The following is a 21,404-nucleotide window of genomic DNA, read 5'->3' as shown; positions in this document are numbered from 1 at the left end:
TCCTTCACCGAGGTAAAAGGTGACAATTTTTCAATTACCTTAATTTTTTTCGTCCACATCAATATCTCTCTCAGTCGCTAGATATATATTCCTTCTTTAACCATGAAATGGAATTTCTTACAAATAATGAAATGTATACAAATTTTAGTAATAATGATGACTTTCTTCTTTGTGTAGTTTCTTAGTATTTTTGTTCAAACTATTTCTTCTTCTTCTTCTCGTTGTGCTTCATTATCATATCCATACTTTAAATTCTTCTTTATATAGATGATGACTAGTTTTATTGAAGGGCAAAGTTGGAAAATATTTAATATCACATCTTGCATGAAGACGTTGATTGTGTTGTAGTAAAGTGGTGCTTGCATCAAAAGCGTAATTATACATGTGATCATTATCATAGAAATCTTTGTCATATCACATGACATTCTTGTTACTTAGGTAGCAGTGGTGTGTTTCTAAATACCACTCTCCATCTATAACATTAAGTATGCAATTTAATATAATTGTCCATGTTATGAGATACTACAATACATCAAATTAGATAAACGAGAGATTAAATAAAAGAAAGATTCATATTTGATTCAGTGGTGCATTCTTACGACGCACTAGTGCATATTAGAGAAATACAATATACCATAAACTAAAGTGCGTGTATAAGTGGTTATATAAATATAACTCTTATAATAAAGTGACAGTCACTTGTGAATTCTCAAAACCCTAGCCGCACTAGGATTATGAGTTTATATTCTCTCAAAATCTTTTGTTTGTTCACAACTTTCATCGTAGACAGAAGACTCTCATTGTAGATTTTAATTGTATGGACTAGGTAAAGGTGATATCGTTTGTGTCGCGCTCGTGATCAATTTGTTTTGAGGATCAAAAGTTCTGCATTACAAGTGCATAAAAGAAGTAATCAATTGATTTTAGATTTATGACCATTCATAAGAATGTATCAGAAAAGAAATGTTTTTAATTAAATCTATTGTATTTATCATGATTATTTGCGATTTCCCTTTATAACGGAGAAAAAAAACACCAATACTTGATAACCTTGTGCCAGTGATTCCAAAGGGTTAATTAAGTTTTCAGTCCCTATAAATTAGCCACCCTGCAAAAATAGTCCCTATAAAAATTTTCTTCAAACTTTAGTCCCTAAAACATTAGACGTTAGAAAATTTAATCCTCGCTGTTAAATTTCATTAACGGTGAATGACGTGGCATGTATGACATGAAGATAATTTTTAATCTTATTGCCAGCATGGAAAGATTTGAAACATAAGTTAACTATTTTTCCCGTTTGTCACTTTTACAAAACAAAAACATAAGTTAAACCCATTTGTCACTTTTCCATTTCCCCCCAAATTAAAAACCCTAGATGCGCATGGAGAAGACTTGTTCGTGGTGGTCCCAGGTTCGTGAGCTGCAAAATCTTGTTCGTGGTGGTCCAATTTAGCGTTGCTTTCTTCAATCTCCTTGTGGTCCCAAGTAAATCCCTTTATCTCAATATAGTATGTTAGGGTTTCATCTTTACTGCTATAGTGAAACCGAAAATTGTTGTAGATGTTTGTTAACCTAGGTTTTCTTTTTAAATGGTATTCAACAGGAACATGTCTAGGTTCAATGTTGTGTTTTATATTAAAGGGTGTTTTGTAAAAGACCCAGATATTAGGTATGAGGGTGGGGATGTACTTGGGTTCAGCAACCAACACACAAATTATTGGTCATTTTTTAAAGCCTGTGACTTAGTGAAAACCATAGAGCCTGATTTTGATGATAAAAAGGTTAAGATATGGTGGAAACACGAGAATGGAAATTTTGATGTAGATTTACTAGCATTTAGAGATGATGCAGATGATGTTGAATTATCAGCCATAGTGTTTGATAAGAAATGTAACGTTGAGATATACTGTGAGCCAAAACCTGAGGGTGGGGTGAGTTCCTTTATGGATAAGATTAAGTGGAAGGGAAAGGGTGTACTGGATGATGAATCAAGTGACGAGTCAGTTAGGGATGTCCATTTTGATGATAGTGAGGAGGACAGGATGAAGGGTTTTGAAGAGGCAATTTGAGAAAGTTTTTGTAACAGAAGAATTGGGTAAGCAACATGTCATTGAAGACGAATACATGACTGATGAGTTGGACAGTGGAGCTGAAGATGATAGTTCTGATGAGAGGCCTTGTGTTATAAGGTTCAATGAAGAAGATAAGTTGAGCAAAGAATATGTGTTCAAAGTAGGAATGGAGTTTCGTTCCTTGAGACAATTTAAGGATGCAATACTTGAGCATAATGTGTTAAATGGTAGGGATATCAAGTTTGAGAAAAATGACTCAAATAGATGTAGAGTGGTTTACAAGGATAATAAAAAATGTAACTACACAATTTTGTGTAGTAGAGTGTTATCTACTGCAACTTTTAGGATTAAAACACTCTTTGATAAACACAAGTGTGGAAGACAATTTTTTAACAAAAGTGCTAAGGCTGAATGGGTTGCTAAGGTTATTATTGATGGGCTTAAGAACAATAGTAAGATGAAACAAAATGAGGTAGTGGCAGATATTAAATCAAGGTATTCCAGAAATTCTAGGATGCAGGGCCTTTAAGGCTAGGCAAATTGCTAGACAAATAGTTGAGGGTGATTCAAGTAAGCAATTTAGCATGTTGTGGTCTTATGGTGCTGAATTGAAGAGGGCTTCAGCAGGCAATACTTTCAAAATCAACACAGCTGCTCTAGCTCCAAGTTTGAGGCCAAGATTTGAAAGGTGTTATCTTTGCTTTGATGGGACCAAGAAAGCTTTGACAAAAACATGTAGGCCCTTTATTGGCTTGGATGGATGCCATTTGAAACATAGGTATGGTGGAATTATGTTGATTGCAGTGGGAAGAGATCCCAATGATCAGTATCTTCCAGTTGCTTTTGCTGTAGTTGAGAGTGAGACAAAAGACACATGGAGTTGGTTTATGAAGTTACTAATAGAGGACATTGGAGATGACAGATGGTGTTTCATATCTGATCAACAAAAGGTATTATTATTGACTTACATATTATATACTTATTTTGATTGACTAACATTATATAACCATTTAAATGATGTTTTATTCAGGGCCGGATGCAAGTATTTGAAGAAGAGTACCCATCTTGTGAACACAGATTCTGTTTGAGACACCTATATGCAAACTTCAAAAAGAAGTTTGGAGGAGGTACCTTGTTCAGAGATTTGATGATGGCAGCTGCTAAGGCTACCTATTTTGAGGCACATGAAGCAAAGATGCTAATGATCAAGGAGGCCAAATTGGAAGCTTATGAATGGTTAGAGGCAATTCCTAAGAACAAATGGTGTAAGCATGCTTTCCCCTTTTTCTCAAAATGTGATATCTTGATGAACAATTTAAGTGAGTCTTTTAATGCCACCATATTACTTCAAAGGGACAAGCCAATAATTACAATGCTAGAGTGGATTAGGAATTATATGATGGGTAGGTTTGCAATCCTTAGAGAAAAAGTGGAAGGATATAAGGGACAAATAATGTCCAAACCATTGAAAAGGCTAGATAGAGAGATTGAGAAGAGTGCAAGTTGGTTAGCCACATATGCTGGTAAATTATCTTTTCAAGTTACACATGTACTTTTTAGTGAGAGCTATGTTGTTGACCTAGAAAAACATACTTGTAGTTGCAATTTTTGGGATCTTGTTGGTATACCATGCAGACATGCAGTGGCAGCAATATATAGGAAGGTGGATGATCCTGTGTCATATGTAAGCAAGTGTTACCATAAGAGCACATATGAGGCATGCTACAGTGAAATAATCACCCCACTGAATGGGCATAATAAATGGCCCAGAACAAACAATCCAGACATGTTTCCACCACTCTATAAACGTGGTGCAGGTAGGCCAAAGAAGCTACATAGGAGAGAGCCTGATGAATCTAACCAGAATAAGTGGCAAAGGACCAATACTAGTCATAGATGCAAGGTTTGTTTTCAGTTAGGCCACAACAAGAGGACCTGCAAAAAAAATGCCTAAATTGTTGTTGTAGATTTGCCCACACAGGCCAGTCAAACTGCTGAAGATGTTCCAGCTGTTGAAGATGTTCCAGCTGCTGAAGATGTTCCACATGCTGAAGATGTGCCCACACAGGCCAGTCAAACTCACCAAGCTACTAATGCAGCTAAGAAAAAGGTATGTGTGTTATTTGATATTTGAATACTTTGATATTTGAGTACTTTGATTTGTGTGTTATTTGATATTTGAATTGAAGATGTGTTATTTGATATTTGAATACTTTGATTTGTTTGTTTCATCCCAAGAAGGTCAAGTCAAAGAAACAAAAAAAAATCAACATCTAATGGATCTGAACCAAGTGGGACCAAGTCTCCACCTATTGATAAGTTTGCTGAATGGGATGCTTCCACACTTGAGGCCTTGCTGGATTGGGAAGACGTTCTAAACATCCAGCCTTTGCGTGTGGACACTACAACAGTTGAGCCTGAACAAGAACCTAATGTGAATGAAAAAGCCAATGCACCAGTGGATCAGGACACTACACCAGTTGAGCCTGAACCTGAAACCGATGAGAAAAAAAACGTCAGTGCACCAGTTGAGCAGGACAGTGCACCAGTTGTTGCTAAGCCTAGGTCTGGACCAAGAATGTTCTTTGGTCAAGCTCCTAAAAGGGCCAAAATCCAGACCAAGCCAATTAAAGAGAAAGCAAAACAAGTTCAAACCAAGCCCAGAAAAAGTAACACTGATATGCAGGTACCAAAAAGGCAAAGTGACCGGCTGAGGACCCTGAAGACAAGGGATGTTACAGGACCTGGAAAAAGACCAGATGACCCTTTGGTGATCCCTGAGGAAGGTGATGCAAGTGAGGATTCAACTTGTCGTGCAATCAATACAAAGAAATGGGATGACATTTACAAAGGATTGACTAGTGAAACAAGTGTTTGATGATGTATTTGCAACCTTTTTTTGTAATCAATGTTTTGGAATCATCTTTTTACTTTTTTAATGTACTGATGTAGTTTATATTTATGGGTTGGAACCTTATTTAATGTATTGATGTGTTGGAAACTTATTTTGTAATGTACTGATGTGTTGGAAACTTATTTTGTAATGTACTGATGTACCTTTTTGAAGGTCTACTAATTATATGAATGTAAGGCTATGCCTACTTATGTCCATCAAAGTTATTCAAGTCAGAGCTTAAGCAATTATATACAAGTCAATTATAGCTTATTACATTAAGTCAATTATAGCTTATTACAAGTCAATTATATACAAGTCAATTATAGCTTATTACATTAATTATAGCAATTATATACAAGTCAGAGCTTAAGCAATTGTATAACAAACATTAATAAACTCAATTCTTATTACTCAACACAAACATTAATAAACACAATCCAATCAATTCATAATAAACTTCTATTAAACATTACATATTACAACCTACATGTTATGCTTAACCTTAATCTAATTCCTTCTAACATTTATAAATAACAATCAAGTACAAATTGATCATCAATGATACAATGAGGCAAATTGTCTTCATCTTTCCACATAATCCATCTGACCCAAGCTTCATCTCCATTTCCACGTTTTTCTTCACTTCTTGCTCATATAACTCTTTCAAGGTCCCGACAGTTTGCATCTCCCTAGTATTTGTTGCATCATTTGTCCATTCTTCATCAGCCTCGATTGCATCATGTCCTGACCCTATTTCATCATCCCATTCAAATAGATTGCACGTTTCATCGCTTTGCCACAACGGACATCTCCAGAAGAGCCTCCCTCGATTGCGACCATTTTTGCAACGATAAGAAACCATACGCATATTACAAGCACATACCTTCCATCTACGATTTGAAACTGATTGATATGAACCTGTTTTGCTTCTACTAGCAGAAGAGGCCATACCTATTACCTGGGGCGCAGATAGAACGATGGAGAAGAAAGATGGAGAAAGGTGGAGAAGACTATTAGGGTTTCATTTGGGGATGGATAAAGGTGATATAAAAGTATGGGATGTTTAAGAACGAAAATAAAAATATAAACAATACCTACGTGGCCATCCACGTAATCCACCGTTAGAGGAAACTAACGGATAGGACCATTTATGCTAACGTCAGAATTTATGGAGACCATTATTTGAAGAAATTTTTTACAGGGACTAAAAATGCAGGGTCGCGTTTTTATAGGGACCCCTGGCATAATTAACCTGATTCTAAAAAGCTGTCGGTGTATATATGTTTTTGAAATAAAACCCGTAAGATACCGGACTTATGATTGAAGCAGCCGCCTATAAAAATCTAGACCAATAAAAATTTAATTCTGATCTTTATTTGGTAGCCATTTGTTCAGCACTGGAAAATTAGGCCATTACACATGCGAAAAGTCTCCATGATAACAAAGGCATTTGCAATAGACAAAAGAGTTAGGTTCTCCACAATGCTAAAGTAGTAGCAAAATGATCCATATCCCCACCCGGCCCTCCGCAATAATGAGCCTCTTTCCAATTCAAGTGTTTTTCTGACCCAACCTCCATTCTATATACTGCATACGGCTTGAAGAAGATTGGATGCTATTTTCATGTCCCTGTTAACTCTCACATGTTATCATGTATCATGTCTTGCAAAGCAAAAGGATTGAATCTCACGGCCAAACCAACTTGCAATTAGGTACTATCAAGACCAGCTTACAAAAGTCGATTTCAGCTTTTTAGAGGCCCAGACAAATAATAAAAACGGATCTTTAATAAAATACTAAATAATCAACTTTGAATTTTTTATAATATTTTTAATAATTAAAAAATAATTATATATAAATATAAAAGCGCATACGAACAAAAATAATTTTAAATAATTTATAAAAACTCTAAATTACTATGTAGGTTAATTTGTAGTTTTAAAATGAGATAGAATTTGAAGTCTTTATAAAATTAACTTTGTTCTTGAATTAAATCAATTGAATCATATGAAATTCCTTAAAATATTTAATAATTTTGTGAGAATTTTTTAAAAATATATTAGAAGTTATTTTTAATTATTTTTTTATAAATTAAAAAAAAAATTCACATATAAATATTTATCATTAAATTTTTTAATATAATATAAATTACATAATTTTTTTAAAGTGATATACTTAAAAAATATTTTTTTTAAAATAACATTAAATTTAAATAAAATTTTGAAATCTATAAAAATTATAATAAAATATTAAAAATTGAATTCATTATGAGAATCATTAAAGCAAGTAGCAATTTAAACAATTGAATAAAAATAAAAACTATATCGTGGAAATTGAACCCAAGACATGTTAGAATTACCTTGTAGTCTCTCAGCCACTGCGCTGTGTGTTCATTTTGTAATAATGTTGTCATAATTATTATTTAATATTTTTTATTTATTTACAAAGCTCGTAAAATTAAATTTTGAGGCCCTAGGCTACGGGTCTACTTGCCCTGGCCCAGGGCCGGCCCTGAAAAGGCACATGTATGACAATTAGCAGCTAACTCATTTGAACGGCTAGCTGAAAAAATTCTTTTATATATATATATATATATATATATATATATATATATATATATATATATATAGGGCATATCATATGAGAATGACATATTTATATGAGAATGTAAGAATGAATCTGAACCCTTGAATTTTAAAATAAATGCTGGAGATTATGGGTGAATATTTTTTTCTCTCTCCTACATCATTTATTTCAAAATGTAAGAGAGAGAAAAAAAGATTCACCCATAATCTCCACCATTTATTTTAAAATTCAATGGTTCAGATTCATTCTCACATTCTCATATAAATATGTCATTCTCATATGATACGCCCTATATATATATATATATATATATATATATATATATATATATATATATATATATATATATATATATACACACGACGTATACTTTGAGAATGAGTAAGTTATACGAGAATGAATCTGACTATCATATTGAAAATAAATGGTGAAGATTATGTGTCATTTTTTCTCTCCTCCATTATTAAAATAAATGATGGAGGAGAGGGAAAAAAAAGATTGACATATAATTTCTACCATTTATTTTAAAATCTAATGGTTCAGATTCATTCTCACATTCTCATATAACTTACTCATTCTCACTAGATATGCCATATATATAGGGAACATATCATATGAGAATGCCATTTTTATGTGAGAAACATGAAAATGAATCTGAACCATTAGATTTTAAAATAAATTGTGGAGAGTATGTGCCATTCTTTTTCTCTCTCTTTCATCATTTATTATAATAATGAAAGAGAGAAAAAAGATTGACACATCATTTCTACCATTCATTTTAAAATCTAATGGTTCATATTCATTCTCATGTTTTCACATAAAAATGACGTCATCATATGAGCCAAATTTCCTATCGGTTAATTCCTACAACCAAGGGAATATGCTATTTTGATTGATTTAGTAATAAAAAATTTGAAAGGCGTCAATTGAAAAATAAACAAAAAGTCAAAATAACGTAAGCTTAGATTCCAAGTTTCATCCCTTAGCAACATTTTCTATCGGTTGTTATCCATAATTGAGGTGATAAAGTGTATTTTTTTTAAATTGAGTGTGGCGCGCCCACGGATTATACTTCGAATATTTTATTGGATAAAGTGAAAGCTTTGTCATAAAATATATTATTTGTTGTTATGGTTGGAGTGCTAATCTTGTAGGTCCACCCTCGCGCCGCCATACCGGAAGTTCAGTGTACATTCTCACGATCCATATCATCATTTCAACAATAACTATTATCCTATATTTGAATAGTGGCACCACCTATGAGAATTAACCTTTGGTTCTCGTAAAATCCTATGAAGGACTACAATTTCGTCCAATGAAGATCCTAATATCTGATCTTCATCCGCCAAATCATTGACCTCTTCTCTTGAGAGCGTGATATCAACTCCTTCAAGCTATAGGAACATCAAGAAACACTCGATCTGCAAAAGTTGTTGCATTTGTGGCTACTATTATAACTCAATAATTTTCCCTAAAAGTTGAAGATCAAGTCCTCGTGACCTCTCAATCTTATCCAATGCTGCAAGATCTGGCTCTTTAAAGAGTTCTCTAAAGAGCACTCCAAACCATGCATGAGGCGCTCCCCGACCTTCAATTGTTGTAAACTAGTCTAGGCATGCATGGAGCAACTAATCTGTTGAATAACATGTAAAACATTACTCATAAAGTCTTGGCTTATAGGATCTTAAGATCTAAAGAGAAATTGTGAGTCTCTTCTATAATAAACATCACCGAACGGGGGGTGACCTTGCACATCTAACTAATTGTTGTTCCAAAGCCAATCCCGACTAAAATGACACAACACATGAACAAGGTCCACAATCCTAATCCATACACCAAAGAAAGAGAGGCCCATGAGTTTGTCGTCTGTTTCCAATGGAATAAGTGGGAATCACGCCCCAATCAATCGAGGTTCACAATTCCCAAAGAAGGGAAATGATACTGCTATCTAGGCATATCATTGATAGTAGATTGAAAAGATCCCTGGAGAAACCCCTAAAGAAACCCCTTTGTATTGTTGAAGCTCAGGGTCAACATATTGAGTATTTTCAAATGAGAGTTTATACAATTGGTAGTTCAAGTATTTCACCACTACAAAAATGCATTGTTGTTATTCATATGTTTGCATATGGAACATCTGCTGATAATATGGATGATTATCGGTGAAACTAAGACACTAAAATGGGTCGATAACTTTACAAGGGGGAGTGGGGTGTGATCAACGTCTCTGTGGTACAATAATTCTTAAAACATCAAACGTCTACTACAGATGGGGATGCCCGAGGCTATCCATGTATCTTAGGGAGCATTCATTATATACATTGGGAATGGAAAAATTATCCAATTGCATTGAAAGGGCAATATGTTCGAGGTGATCATACCTAACTCGTATCGATCCTAACACTTAAATGCATCCCAATGTATAATGCATATGTGCATGATATTACACAACATGATTGTTGAATATGAACATGTACCTTATGTTAAAAATATTGATTTTTCTTATGATCATTTGAGTAATGACGCAACAACATTGCCGTATAATTCTAATATTAAATTTTAAGAGTTTCTACGTAGAAGATTTGATATTCGTGATAAACAAAATGAAAAAAATTTGATTCGTTTCAAAATGATTTTCTAAGTTTTAGTGTTGATGCCTTTTTGAAGAATTTTTCTTTAGTGTTTCATGTAGAATGATAACTAGTTGTCTTTTTTTATTTTATAAACTAGACTCTCATTTTTCCTAAACAGTTTTTTTATTTTGCTGTATATAGCATATCAATAAACTCAAACTAATTGAGAGAAGACTAACATATTCCAACCCCCATTCAAACACTCAAACATTCTCATAACATTTTATCATTTCATGAGTAAATACAAACAAATTTACAAAGTTATGAGCATATAAAAATAGTTGTTGCTTTCTGCATCATTAAACTATATATATAAACATAATCTCCTTCAACCATTATTCAACTGTATAGTGCAAAATTTAAAGAGATAAATAATAAAAGCACAAAAGAAAAAACAAAATGGAGTCTAAAGCTCCCATTCAAATCCTCCTTGTATCTTATCCAGCACAAGGACACATAAACCCTCTCCTTAGATTAGCAAAGTGTCTTGCTTCAAAGGGCTCCTCTATCATTTTCACCACCACAAAGAAAGCTGGCAAAGACATGCAAACTGTTAGCAACATCACTAACAAAACCGTCACACAAATCGGCAACGGATCACTCACTTTCGATTTCTTTGACGACGGTTTGAAAGACGACGATCCCATCAGAGCAAACCTCAGTGACTACACATCACACCTTGAGCATGCTGGGAAACAATATGTTTCCCAACTGATCAAAAATCACGCCGAATCGAAAACACCAATTTCATGCATCATAAACAACATTTTCATTTCTTGGGTTTGTGATGTAGCCACAGAAAATGAAATTCCTTTTGCTATTTTGTGGAGTGAATCTAGTGCTGTTTTCACTACTTACTATAACTATTTCCATAAACTTGTACCTTTTCCTTCAAAAACTGAACCTTATATCGATGTTCAATTACCTTCTGTTATCCTTAAACATAACGAAATTCCTGATCTTTTGCATCCTTTTAACACATATCCAGTTTTAGGGACACTTATCTTAGGACAAATTAAAAACTTGTCGAAAGCGTTATGTGTGTTAGTGGATTCCTATGAAGATCTAGAGCATGATTTCATCGATTATATTTCGAAAAAATCAGTCATCATAAGATCAATCGGTCCTTTGTTTAACAATCCAAAAATTAAAAATGCAAGTAACATTCATGGTGATTTTGTAAAGAGTGATGATTCTAATATAATAGAGTGGCTAAACTCGAAGCGAGAAGGTTCTGTGGTTTATATTTCGTTTGGGACTATTGTGCATCTTCCAAAAGATCAGGTGAATGAAATTGCGTATGGGTTATTGGATTCTCAAGTTTCATTTTTGTGGGCGTTAAAGCAAGATGAAGATTTGCATGATGGGTTTTTGGAGGGGATAAGTGGGAGAGGAAAAGTGGTGAAGTGGTGTCCACAAGTAGAAGTACTTGCTCATCCTTCAGTGGGGTGTTTCATAACACATTGTGGTTGGAATTCAACAATGGAAGCACTTGCTTCGGGAGTTCCGGTGTTGGCATTTCCGGCATGGGGTGATCAACTCACAAATGCGAAATTCTTGGTTGATGTTTTTGGTGTAGGGATTAGAATGGGCTATGGTAGAGGTGAAAAGAAGTTGGTAGCAAGAGATGATGTGAAGAAGTGCTTATTGGAAGCAATGGAAGGGAAGAAAGCGGAGGAGTTGAAGCAAAATGCAATGAAATGGAAGAAGGCGGCGGAGGATGCGGTGGCTGGTGGTGGATCATCTGATCGGAATCTTGATGCATTTGTGGAAGACATTAAGAATTGTGGCGCTGTTAATATTCAAAACATATGATAAAGTTCTAAACGAATCACTTGACTCCGGTGATAAAGGAGCTTCGTCTAAGGACGCAATTCAGAGAATACCGGGTTCTATACTTAGGCGAGAATAATGTTTACCAGTGTCCATTCCTTTCGGCACAGTGAGAAAGAAAAAAAAAACTTTGATTATGTGCTTGTTCTTATCGTGGCAAATAAGGGCCATCAAACCCATTGTGAAATAAGTCTATAAAATCATAAAACAGAACAACAACATATTGGGTTGGGAGTTCATCTAGTATGTCTTAAAAATAGTTCTTATTTGTCAATGTATTATTAATTACTTTTTATTGAGTTATATACTTTAAATATTATATATCATGTTCTTATGTACAATGTTATATTTAAGAGAATTAAAATTAACTAATGTTCCATTTATCTCAAAATAACTTTTTAACTCATTAATTAAAACATAAAAGAATGTATAAAAGAAAAAGAGAAATAAGTGGGATAGCTTAACCGATATAGATTATAAATATTAAATATAAAATATTAAAACAAAAGTTATAAAATAATGAGTTTAATTGCTATGCACTAGTATAACAAGTTTTAGACCATCACTATATCATGACCATTAAATTATATTACTTTTTAAAAAATTAAAATAAAAGTCAAACATTACCAACTTATTAACGGTTGTAACTAACTGACACCGTACAATTTCTTTATACTATCAATGCATTTCAATTAAATTCTAAAATAATATTAATTAGAGAATATAATTAAAAAAATTATAATTGTAATATAAATTAAAATAAGCGAATTTTTTTAACAAGTATTAAATAGATCAAGTATTTTGAAATAGATGGAATACTTAATAAAATTAATTTAATAATTAATTATAACTTTTTACTTATTCTTTCATTTTTGTAATATATTGTCTTTGGAAGAGACTTAAAGGTTGGCCGTCCCAATTACTATTTTTTTTCTATGGGCCTCGGGGGCATGGACTAAAAAATATACTGGAAAATCAACATTTTTGGATGGAAGTTTTAGACAATTATGGTAAGAGATTTTGCATATTTTAAGTGCCGTAACCGGTTACATGGGGTGTAATCAGTTATAGGAATCAAAATAAGTCAAATAAATTGGAAACAGTGTTTTTGGAGTTGTTGTAATCAGTTATGCATTTGCAGTAATTGATTACACCTGATAGTGTCTTTCTGTTTTTTGTCAAATATAACCGGTTACAAGCTCGACTTTTTGTTTTTTTCTCTTATTTGACTTGATATTTTTGTATTACAATCACTTGTATATATACCTTAGAGGTGTGTTTGTAACTGATATTGAATGAAATAGAAAATTCTCTCCCTTAATTATCTCTTTCTCTCCAACTCTCCTCTCTCTCACTCTCTCTTTCTCCACACACTCAAACCCTCAATTGTTTATCAATCTTATGGTTGAATGTTCTAACATTTGTGAAATTCTGGTGCAGCAGACCCAGATGTCCTATAAGGATGTCGAGACATTTGTCCTGACATTGATAAAACAGGCAAGGTATAACGTATTGAAAAGATAAATAACACCAGAAATTGTTTACCCAGTTCTGTGACAAACACACATACTCTGGGGGCATACCAAGCCAGGAATAAAGTCCATTATCAGCAGTATTAATTCAAAGCTAAACTCCCACGTTTAAACTCTTCACTTAATCCCTACCCAATGACCCTTCTACCTAGATCCTCTCTAGATATGGAATATCTCCATCCCACTTCCAATCACCTCAGTGATGTTGTACATGTTTCCAGTCCCAGGATCTGTAACAACGACCTAATCACCAACATTATGATCACACAGACAAACAGTTTTCGAAGACACACTTCCATGACAATACCTAGTCAAGACTCTTGACTAAGAACAATAACAATAACTTGGAGTTACTTCAAAGCTTCATCCAAGAACATACATACTCCTCTTTCCTACAGGCTTCAAGGATTACGGTGATCTTCTCGCAACTCGGGAGGTTCACTTAACCTAGCCCTAATGATTACATCTTGATATGCTTCGGCTGATTTATTTTCTAGGTTACAAACCTTTCTATTTATAACCTACACCCAATTGGATTTGGGCCTTCAGTCACTGCTAATTTGCTATTACAAGATAGCAGTAACTTCTGCTACAAACAAGGTCTTCAATATCCTAGTTTTCGAATATATCTCCATATTTAGAAACTATATAATCTTGAAATATTCTGATTGATTCTTTAGACCTTTTAAACAAATAATGCCTTATATGATTTGCATAATATTTAGAGAATATTCTGCATCTGTTAAATCGAAACTGAATCTCATTACTCTAGCTCAGCAGGCACGATGTCAACAGCTATTCCCTAGGACATGTTATTCCACAACATGTTCCAACATCTCATAGGACATCTTCTTTCTGTACCTGTTGTGTTTTGTACATGTGTTCTATTAGCAAGTTTTACATCCTATGATACATATTGTTGCTGTTATTTGTTTTTACAAAAATTAAGTCAACCCTAAAAACAGAGAACTTACCATTTGGCATCAAGATCCTTGTTCGATCCACCAAACACCTAGTGTACAACATGAATTCTGTCTCCAATGAAAAAATTCCTACAAACCTATCAGCCGTTGATGCAAAGAACTACGACAAATGGTGCAAGCAAATGAAGATTTTGTTTGACTACCTAGCTAGATGTTCTTGAAGTGATCAAGAACGAGGTGAATACCTTTGTCGAAGGTGCGACGGATGCACAACGAGCAATGCATAAAGAAGAGAAGAAGAAAGAATCCAAGGAATTGTTCTTGATCCATCAATGTATGGATAGTGACAACTTCGAAAAAGTTAGTGATTGCGAATCGTAGAAGCAAGCGTGGGAAATTCCAGAAAAGGCATATGCTAGAGCTGATAAAGAGAAGGTGGTGAGGTTAAAAACTTACAAACATTGTCTTGAATTATTTCAAATGGAGGAAAAGGAGGCAATAAGCAATTACGTGACAAAAATTACTCGATTGGTGAACCAAATGAAGGCGTAGGGGAGAAACTATTACGGAGAAGAATGTTGTGTCAAAGATCTTGCATTCTTTGACGAAAGTATTTGACAACAATGTGATGGCGATTGAGGAATCAAAGGATCTTGCAATGTTGAGCAAATAAGAGCTCCAAAGCTCTCTTGAGGCTCGTGAGCAAAGGATAGAGGAGAGAAATAACGACAAGAAAAATGCACAGATTGCTTTTCAAGCTCAGTTCATTGAGAAGAACAAGAAGCCGAAAGGAAAATGTCTCATGAATAGTATAGGGAATTTTTAGAATTTTGGAGCAAGAGAGTCTCAAAATTCAAAGAATTTGACTTGTCAAAAGGGTGAGAGCAGTAGAAACAAAAATGGAGGTCTAGGCAACTTTAGAGGTGAAAAGGGAAATTTTGATAAGAGAAAGATACAATGCTACAATTGTTAAAAGTTTGGTCATTTTGTAAGAGATTATAACGTGAACAAGAAATAACCTCAAGCGGATGAAGCCAAGGTTGCAAGACAAGAGTTTGATGATGATAACACACTCTTGGTCATGATCGCAGAAGGCGAATATAGCAATAGCAAGCTGAGAGACAACAACAACAGTTCCGGGAACTCTACAAAAAAGTGTCATGATTGGTTACGTAAAGACAATAATTCGTTGCAGGAAGCAAAAAACAATATGATGAGTGCGAATGAGGGAGTTAAAACTAGTGAGAAATGGTATTTGGATTCCGGTTGCTCAACTAATATGATGCGGATGAAGGATTGGTTTGTCAAAATCAATCAAGCCATAAAAAATAAAGTGAAATTCACTATTAACACCACTTTAGCGCACTACGGTACCGAATATGTTTTGATCATGAAGAGGGATGGTAGGCATTCCTTGATCAAAGATGTATTGTGTAACATCCCAGTTTTTGATTAATTGTTTTAAGTGATTTATTTATATCATGTGCATTTTATTTAATTATTATATGTTTAATGAAATAAATAAGTGTTGGAGGGTGTATGGTTAGTGTTGTGGAGTGTAGGGAGAAAACTAGATTAAATCTAGAATATTATAATTTTAATAATTAAAATAGATAAGAAAATAGAGAGTAGTAAGAGATTGGGCTAAATTATGAATTAGTATAATAATGTGGTGAATGAGTGAGATAAGAGATTAAGTGGGGTGGAAATTGACTTTTTATTATATTAACCTAATATTTAAGGTTAAGAGAGAGTTAAACTAAAATCTAGAGAGTACATGTAAACTGAATTAGTATGATTGTTTATTTAATTTTCTGGAATGATTTGGATTATTATAATAAAAAATCAGAGCTTCCATAAGGCTACAATGGCAGAATTCACGTTTCTACGTTTTTGAAGCATGTGATGGGTGTCATCAGCGTGATGACCAGGTCGTCGTGCGCCTTTGGGTCGATGACAGGCTTCATCGCCATGACGGGTGAGGCGTCATGGAAGCCAGGCTCAATTTGTGGAGTCGTTCGTCACATAAGTTATGGTTGATGCTTTTGAGTCGATGACAGGCGTCATTGTTCTGACGGGTAACCCGTCATGCACACAAAATGAGCGTAATAAGCTATGGTTCGTGGAATCGAGTCCCAATTCTAGTTTTTGCTATTGTGTTATGATTCGAGGTGTTGTTGAGTAATTTTTGGTGTCTATGATTGATTATTAGTAGTGCTTAATTAATTTTAACATGATTTAAATGGTGAATAATATCGTGGGGTGCAAACACTGAATGTTATGTTGATATTTGTTGTGATTAAAAATTGTTGCATGTTGATATGTTTTCCTATCATAATTAAATTTTTGGTATTATTGGAGTTATGTATGGTCAGAATAAGGGTCATATGTGCATGTGTTTAAGTGCATGTTGTTGAGTCATGCATTTATGGTGTATGAACTTCAGTTCAATTTTGTTGTGCTCTGTTCCTATGGTGAGGATTGAGAGGGAGTAGCTGGTTCTAGTGGAAATCAATGAAGCGTTACCCATGGTGATGGTATTAATTTTGGTGTTCTAGTTCCACAGAGGGAATAGGGAGCGAGATGAACTTGAGTGTTCATATTGGTACCACATGCATGTTGAGTGAGTTGTTGAGTACTTTTGCATCAGTGTTGCATTTGTGAATGATATTTTGGTGATATGTTATTTGGATGAGAATACTTGACATATTGATGTTGTTATGATTAGCGTGTGTACTTGTTGTTATGTGATATTCTACCTTTGCTTGTTTACACCACAAAATTATGGAAGTGCGTTGTCACCCCCTTTGCGTTAATGCTGTCCACCATGAACATCTAGCAGATAACCAAGATTAGATCTTGTTGTTGTTATTGGGAGATAGCTTGTTGGAGTTATTTTCATTATTATTCTAGAATTTATGCTCTGATTATGTAACATTGGGGTTGATAACATTTGTTTTTGCTTATTTTGCTTTTGTTTAAGTTTAATATCATGTTTGTTGATGTTTTGAAGTTGATCAGAGTTAAACAATACAAATCTGTTTTAATTACGTTATGAAAGTTATATCGTTATGAGAGTCTGGAGTGGATATGTGGTTATTACTTGATTTAATGATGTTTTTGCCACAATGAGCCTAATGTATCAATGCGAAATAATTCGAATATAAACAAGATTTCACATTTAGGGTGCCACACATCTCATCACATACCTGATTTGTAACACTTTTAAATGAAACATATAAATCAAAACACCTCTCATCACATGCTCGCCTTTGCTTTGACTCATTGCAGCAGAATTAATCAACTCAACAACAAATTAAGTCTCATAATAAATCTCCTTTAAAATTAAACTAGGTCATGGGGAAATTCCTTCAACATCAAAACAATCCACAAACATTAGAAGTTATAACAACTAACTCTCGAAACAACAACTCATAATAAAGCAAATCATAAATGTTCATTCACCCGGTTTTACTGATTAGAGAAACTAAATATAAAAATGCATAAAAATGGGAAAATCTAGAATAACCTAAACGCCATCCTTAAGCTCAAATGTAGCTACTCATTTAACTATTTATCTGTACTCCAAGAAGAGGCACAAAGCACCACAAACAACAAAGTGGTGAGAATATGCTCAAAATATATAATGGTGCAAAATAAATGCTATGGGTAGCCTAAACAAATATATCATCTTTCACACACATCAAATACATCAATTAGAATAACTCAACTACATTAGCCAAAACATCTCAATCGCACAACAACAAAAAACACTCAATTGCACAACCTTTATGTAATGCAATGCAGACAATGACTCAACTTAGCATGTCGTGTCTACTCAACAAAGGTTCTTCATACGAACTGGGTCCCAACATGTGAACCCTGAGGCCCATCATTTGAGCTTCGGATAAGTCACTAGCCTCATCGTCTGAACTAGTGACTCCCCTCTTTCACAACAACGACAACATATGATGCATGTCATACAAGTTAATGCAACAACAACAAAAATGTTTAAGGCCCCTCTTCTGACTATAAATAACATGCATTGACAACACAATAATAGTCCCCTCATTTGAACCAATATCCAACAATTACAATAATAATAGTACACAATTAATCACCATATAATTATGCACCTGTAACACATAGTAATATTCACAACATATCACTACAACATCATCAAACAGCATTGCACGCGTTCACACCATTAATACGTACTCAACCACAACATGTAGATAAATCAATAATTATCCAATCATTTGTACCAATCCACCATAATATATTTATCACAATTATGTACGCTTCACATAATCATTCACCAAAACACAAAAACCTCATCAAATAGCATAATTGATTTAATTATATTCACAATATAGTTTTCTAATTAATTAACATCGTACAACAATACCAGAAAGTAGCCACTTGTGACCGTCCAAAAAAACGATCACTGAATTTTGAACCAATAGTTCAAAACACGCTTCCTGACTCCGTGACGACCTGCCCGTCACCCAGTCAGTCACATTCCTCTCACGCACACATCATCCTCTAATGACCGACACCTCAAATTCAACATGACTTCCAGGTCGTCATGTCTATGACGACCGACATCCATCAAAGGCCAGTCAAGAGACCATGGAGGTCTCCCCATCATAGTGCTGAGACCCTTTAGCGTCTCCAAAGCCGTGACGACCGTCATCCTCACACAGAAGCATAAACTCATTTTTATGTTATGGAGTCCATTCCAAACTCTAATATTTCTCCCTAAAACACCCAAATCGTCTAGAAACAATAGTGAATTAACATATTATAATTTGTACATCATACATCTACCAATTAATATACAATATCATTATTTAATCTCCACCTTTAACATTTTATTCATCATAATCATATCACTAATGTGAACACAAACTCATACCAAATTCACCAATAAAAGCATGCAATTTTCATGGTAAAAATTAGTGCACAAAAATCAAGCAGTCACAACAATTATCTCATGTTATTACAAAAATCACATTCATATCCTCCATCATTCATTATTGGAAGAAAAGTAGAGAAAACCTAACAAAGATTAAAGACTTCTCCCAACCCAATCATGCAATTGTCACCATATTTAGAGTAATCCCCCATTACCTTGGATTTCCAGCAACAACTCTAAGCTTTAGCTATGGTGATTTCTTTCCAAACTCTTGTTCTCCCTTTACCTCCCATTTTGCCTCTTTTCTCTAAAACTCTATTTTTTATGTACTTACATAATTAGGCTTCCCATATTCTCTTTTTATTCAAACACTAATATAATCCTTTTTAATTATATTACTTTGGCCTAAGTCACCTTACCTCTCACCTCATTATCCATTTATTTCTATTATTTCTAAATCCCACCCCAACACCTCTTTCTATTATTTTAATTATCTAATCATTTAATTACAAAATTCAACTCTACTATACTAACCCCAAACATCATATAAACATACCAATCATCCAAACATCAAACCATAGCGCATAAAAATATTTTAAATAATTAAATAAAGCCCAACATCAATTAAATAAATAATTTAAAGAAAACATGTGATATACAAAGCATGGAAGGCAATGGTAAAAGGATGGAAACATCATGTGACTATTTCTGAAGATGGTACAACTAGTTTGAAACTAGAAATTGGACTAATGTTAAAGATGATGAAGCTCTTGGAAATTCCAAGGATTTGAATGCTATTTCCAATGGTGTGGATAATAACATGTTCAGGTTGATCAATACATGTTCAAAGACTAAAGAAGCATGGAAGATTCTCAAAAATGCACATGAAGGCACATCCATAGCTTGTATGTCAAGGGTGCAACTCCTTACCACCAAGTTTGAGAATATGAGGGTGAATGAAGACGAGTCTATCAGTGAATTCCAAATTAGATTGCATTACATTTCCAACACTTCCTTTGCCTTAGGTGAAAAGATGTCTCAAGAAAAGGTAGCCAGAAAAATTCTCAGATCATGCCTAATATGTTTTATATAAAAGTGACCGCTATTGAAGAAGCTCAAGACCTGAGCATCATTAAGGTTGATGGGCTCATTGATTCCTTATAAACCTTTGAGACAAAGGTATAGCTTTTATCTCCAACACTGAGGATGAAGAAATTCAAGATGATAAGAAAGATAGCTTGTCATATGCTATAGATCTTTTTGGGAAAAAGTTCAACAATTCCTTGAAGTATTTGGATAGAAAGTGAATGACAAATGTCCAAGACAAGAGGTCCAACATCAGTCCCCAGATCAAAGACAGAAGTGAAGACAAATCAAATGGTTGCCCTACTACGGAAAAAACATATGACAATGGTTTTGATATACTTATAATGACGGTTGTACATTTGTTGTTAGGTAGCGTGTGATTGTATGTATGGTGGTTTTAACCACGAGTGTTTGACCGTGATGATAAACTAGGTAGCACGCTACCTATCACAACGGTTATCTTAAACAATCGTTGTGATATATGTTAAGGTCATGGGTTTGAAAAGATATCCATTGTGGTATGTATACCATAGTTTATTATAAAATATATAGATAGCTTGTTTTTCCCTACATCTCACTAAACATGTACAACCATTAAAATTAATTTAGAAAATAATAATCTGAAAATTATGTTATATTTGAAAACCAACTTAGATCAATCAATGTTTTTCGAATTGCATGCATCTCGTTATTCATCTCTCGCTCTTTAACACGTAGAATTTGGTTCAATTTCCCAAAAAATTTCAAAGCTATGATTCATTATCTTCTAATTTATTTTGCAAAGTATCAATATGTTGACTAATTTGGAGTCATTATCATCAATATGATCATCATTATTTTAATAGATGATAGTGATTATTATGATGTCTACTTATGAAGACTCGAAACTTGAAGTCAGTCAAAGCTCAAGGATGAAGAAACTCTG

General features: G+C 34.0%; 3 protein-coding genes across 3 annotated transcripts; 2 read left to right on the top strand and 1 right to left on the bottom strand.

Moving 5' to 3' along the window:
• The first annotated feature begins 2,656 nt into the window (after positions 1 to 2,656).
• Positions 2,657 to 4,950, top strand: LOC131647573 (uncharacterized). Its single transcript, XM_058917460.1, has 4 exons — positions 2,657 to 3,022; positions 3,103 to 3,975; positions 4,054 to 4,182; positions 4,375 to 4,950. The coding sequence occupies exons 1-4, from the start codon at positions 2,657 to 2,659 to the stop codon at positions 4,948 to 4,950; spliced, it is 1,944 nt and encodes a 647-aa protein (XP_058773443.1).
• Positions 4,951 to 5,485: 535 nt separating this feature from the next.
• Positions 5,486 to 5,917, bottom strand: LOC131647563 (uncharacterized). Its single transcript, XM_058917450.1, has one exon. The coding sequence runs from the start codon at positions 5,915 to 5,917 to the stop codon at positions 5,486 to 5,488; it is 432 nt and encodes a 143-aa protein (XP_058773433.1).
• Positions 5,918 to 10,493: 4,576 nt separating this feature from the next.
• Positions 10,494 to 12,259, top strand: LOC131610790 (gallate 1-beta-glucosyltransferase 84A24-like). The gene has a single exon (XM_058882841.1). It carries the CDS (start codon positions 10,587 to 10,589, stop codon positions 12,000 to 12,002), a length of 1,416 nt encoding a protein of 471 aa, XP_058738824.1. The 5' UTR covers positions 10,494 to 10,586; the 3' UTR covers positions 12,003 to 12,259.
• Positions 12,260 to 21,404: the final 9,145 nt, after the last annotated feature.

The sequence above is a fragment of the Vicia villosa genome, linkage group LG1, assembly GCF_029867415.1.
Source record: "Vicia villosa cultivar HV-30 ecotype Madison, WI linkage group LG1, Vvil1.0, whole genome shotgun sequence".
NCBI lineage: Eukaryota > Viridiplantae > Streptophyta > Magnoliopsida > Fabales > Fabaceae > Vicia > Vicia villosa.
Note: the sequence above shows the minus strand (reverse complement) of the source record. Positions and strands in the feature narration are given on the sequence as shown.

Excerpts from the sequence above, each read along its gene's own strand:
- LOC131647573 (XM_058917460.1), top strand. The coding sequence starts at position 2,657 with ATGTTGTGGTCTTATGGTGCTGAATTGAAGAGGGCTTCAGCAGGCAAT. Across the intron at positions 3,976-4,053 it reads ATACTAGTCATAGATGCAAG|GCCAGTCAAACTGCTGAAGA; the intron begins GTTTGTTTTCAG and ends TTGCCCACACAG. Across the intron at positions 4,183-4,374 it reads CTAATGCAGCTAAGAAAAAG|TCTCCACCTATTGATAAGTT; the intron begins GTATGTGTGTTA and ends AGTGGGACCAAG.
- LOC131647563 (XM_058917450.1), bottom strand. The coding sequence starts at position 5,917 with ATGGCCTCTTCTGCTAGTAGAAGCAAAACAGGTTCATATCAATCAGTT.
- LOC131610790 (XM_058882841.1), top strand. The coding sequence starts at position 10,587 with ATGGAGTCTAAAGCTCCCATTCAAATCCTCCTTGTATCTTATCCAGCA.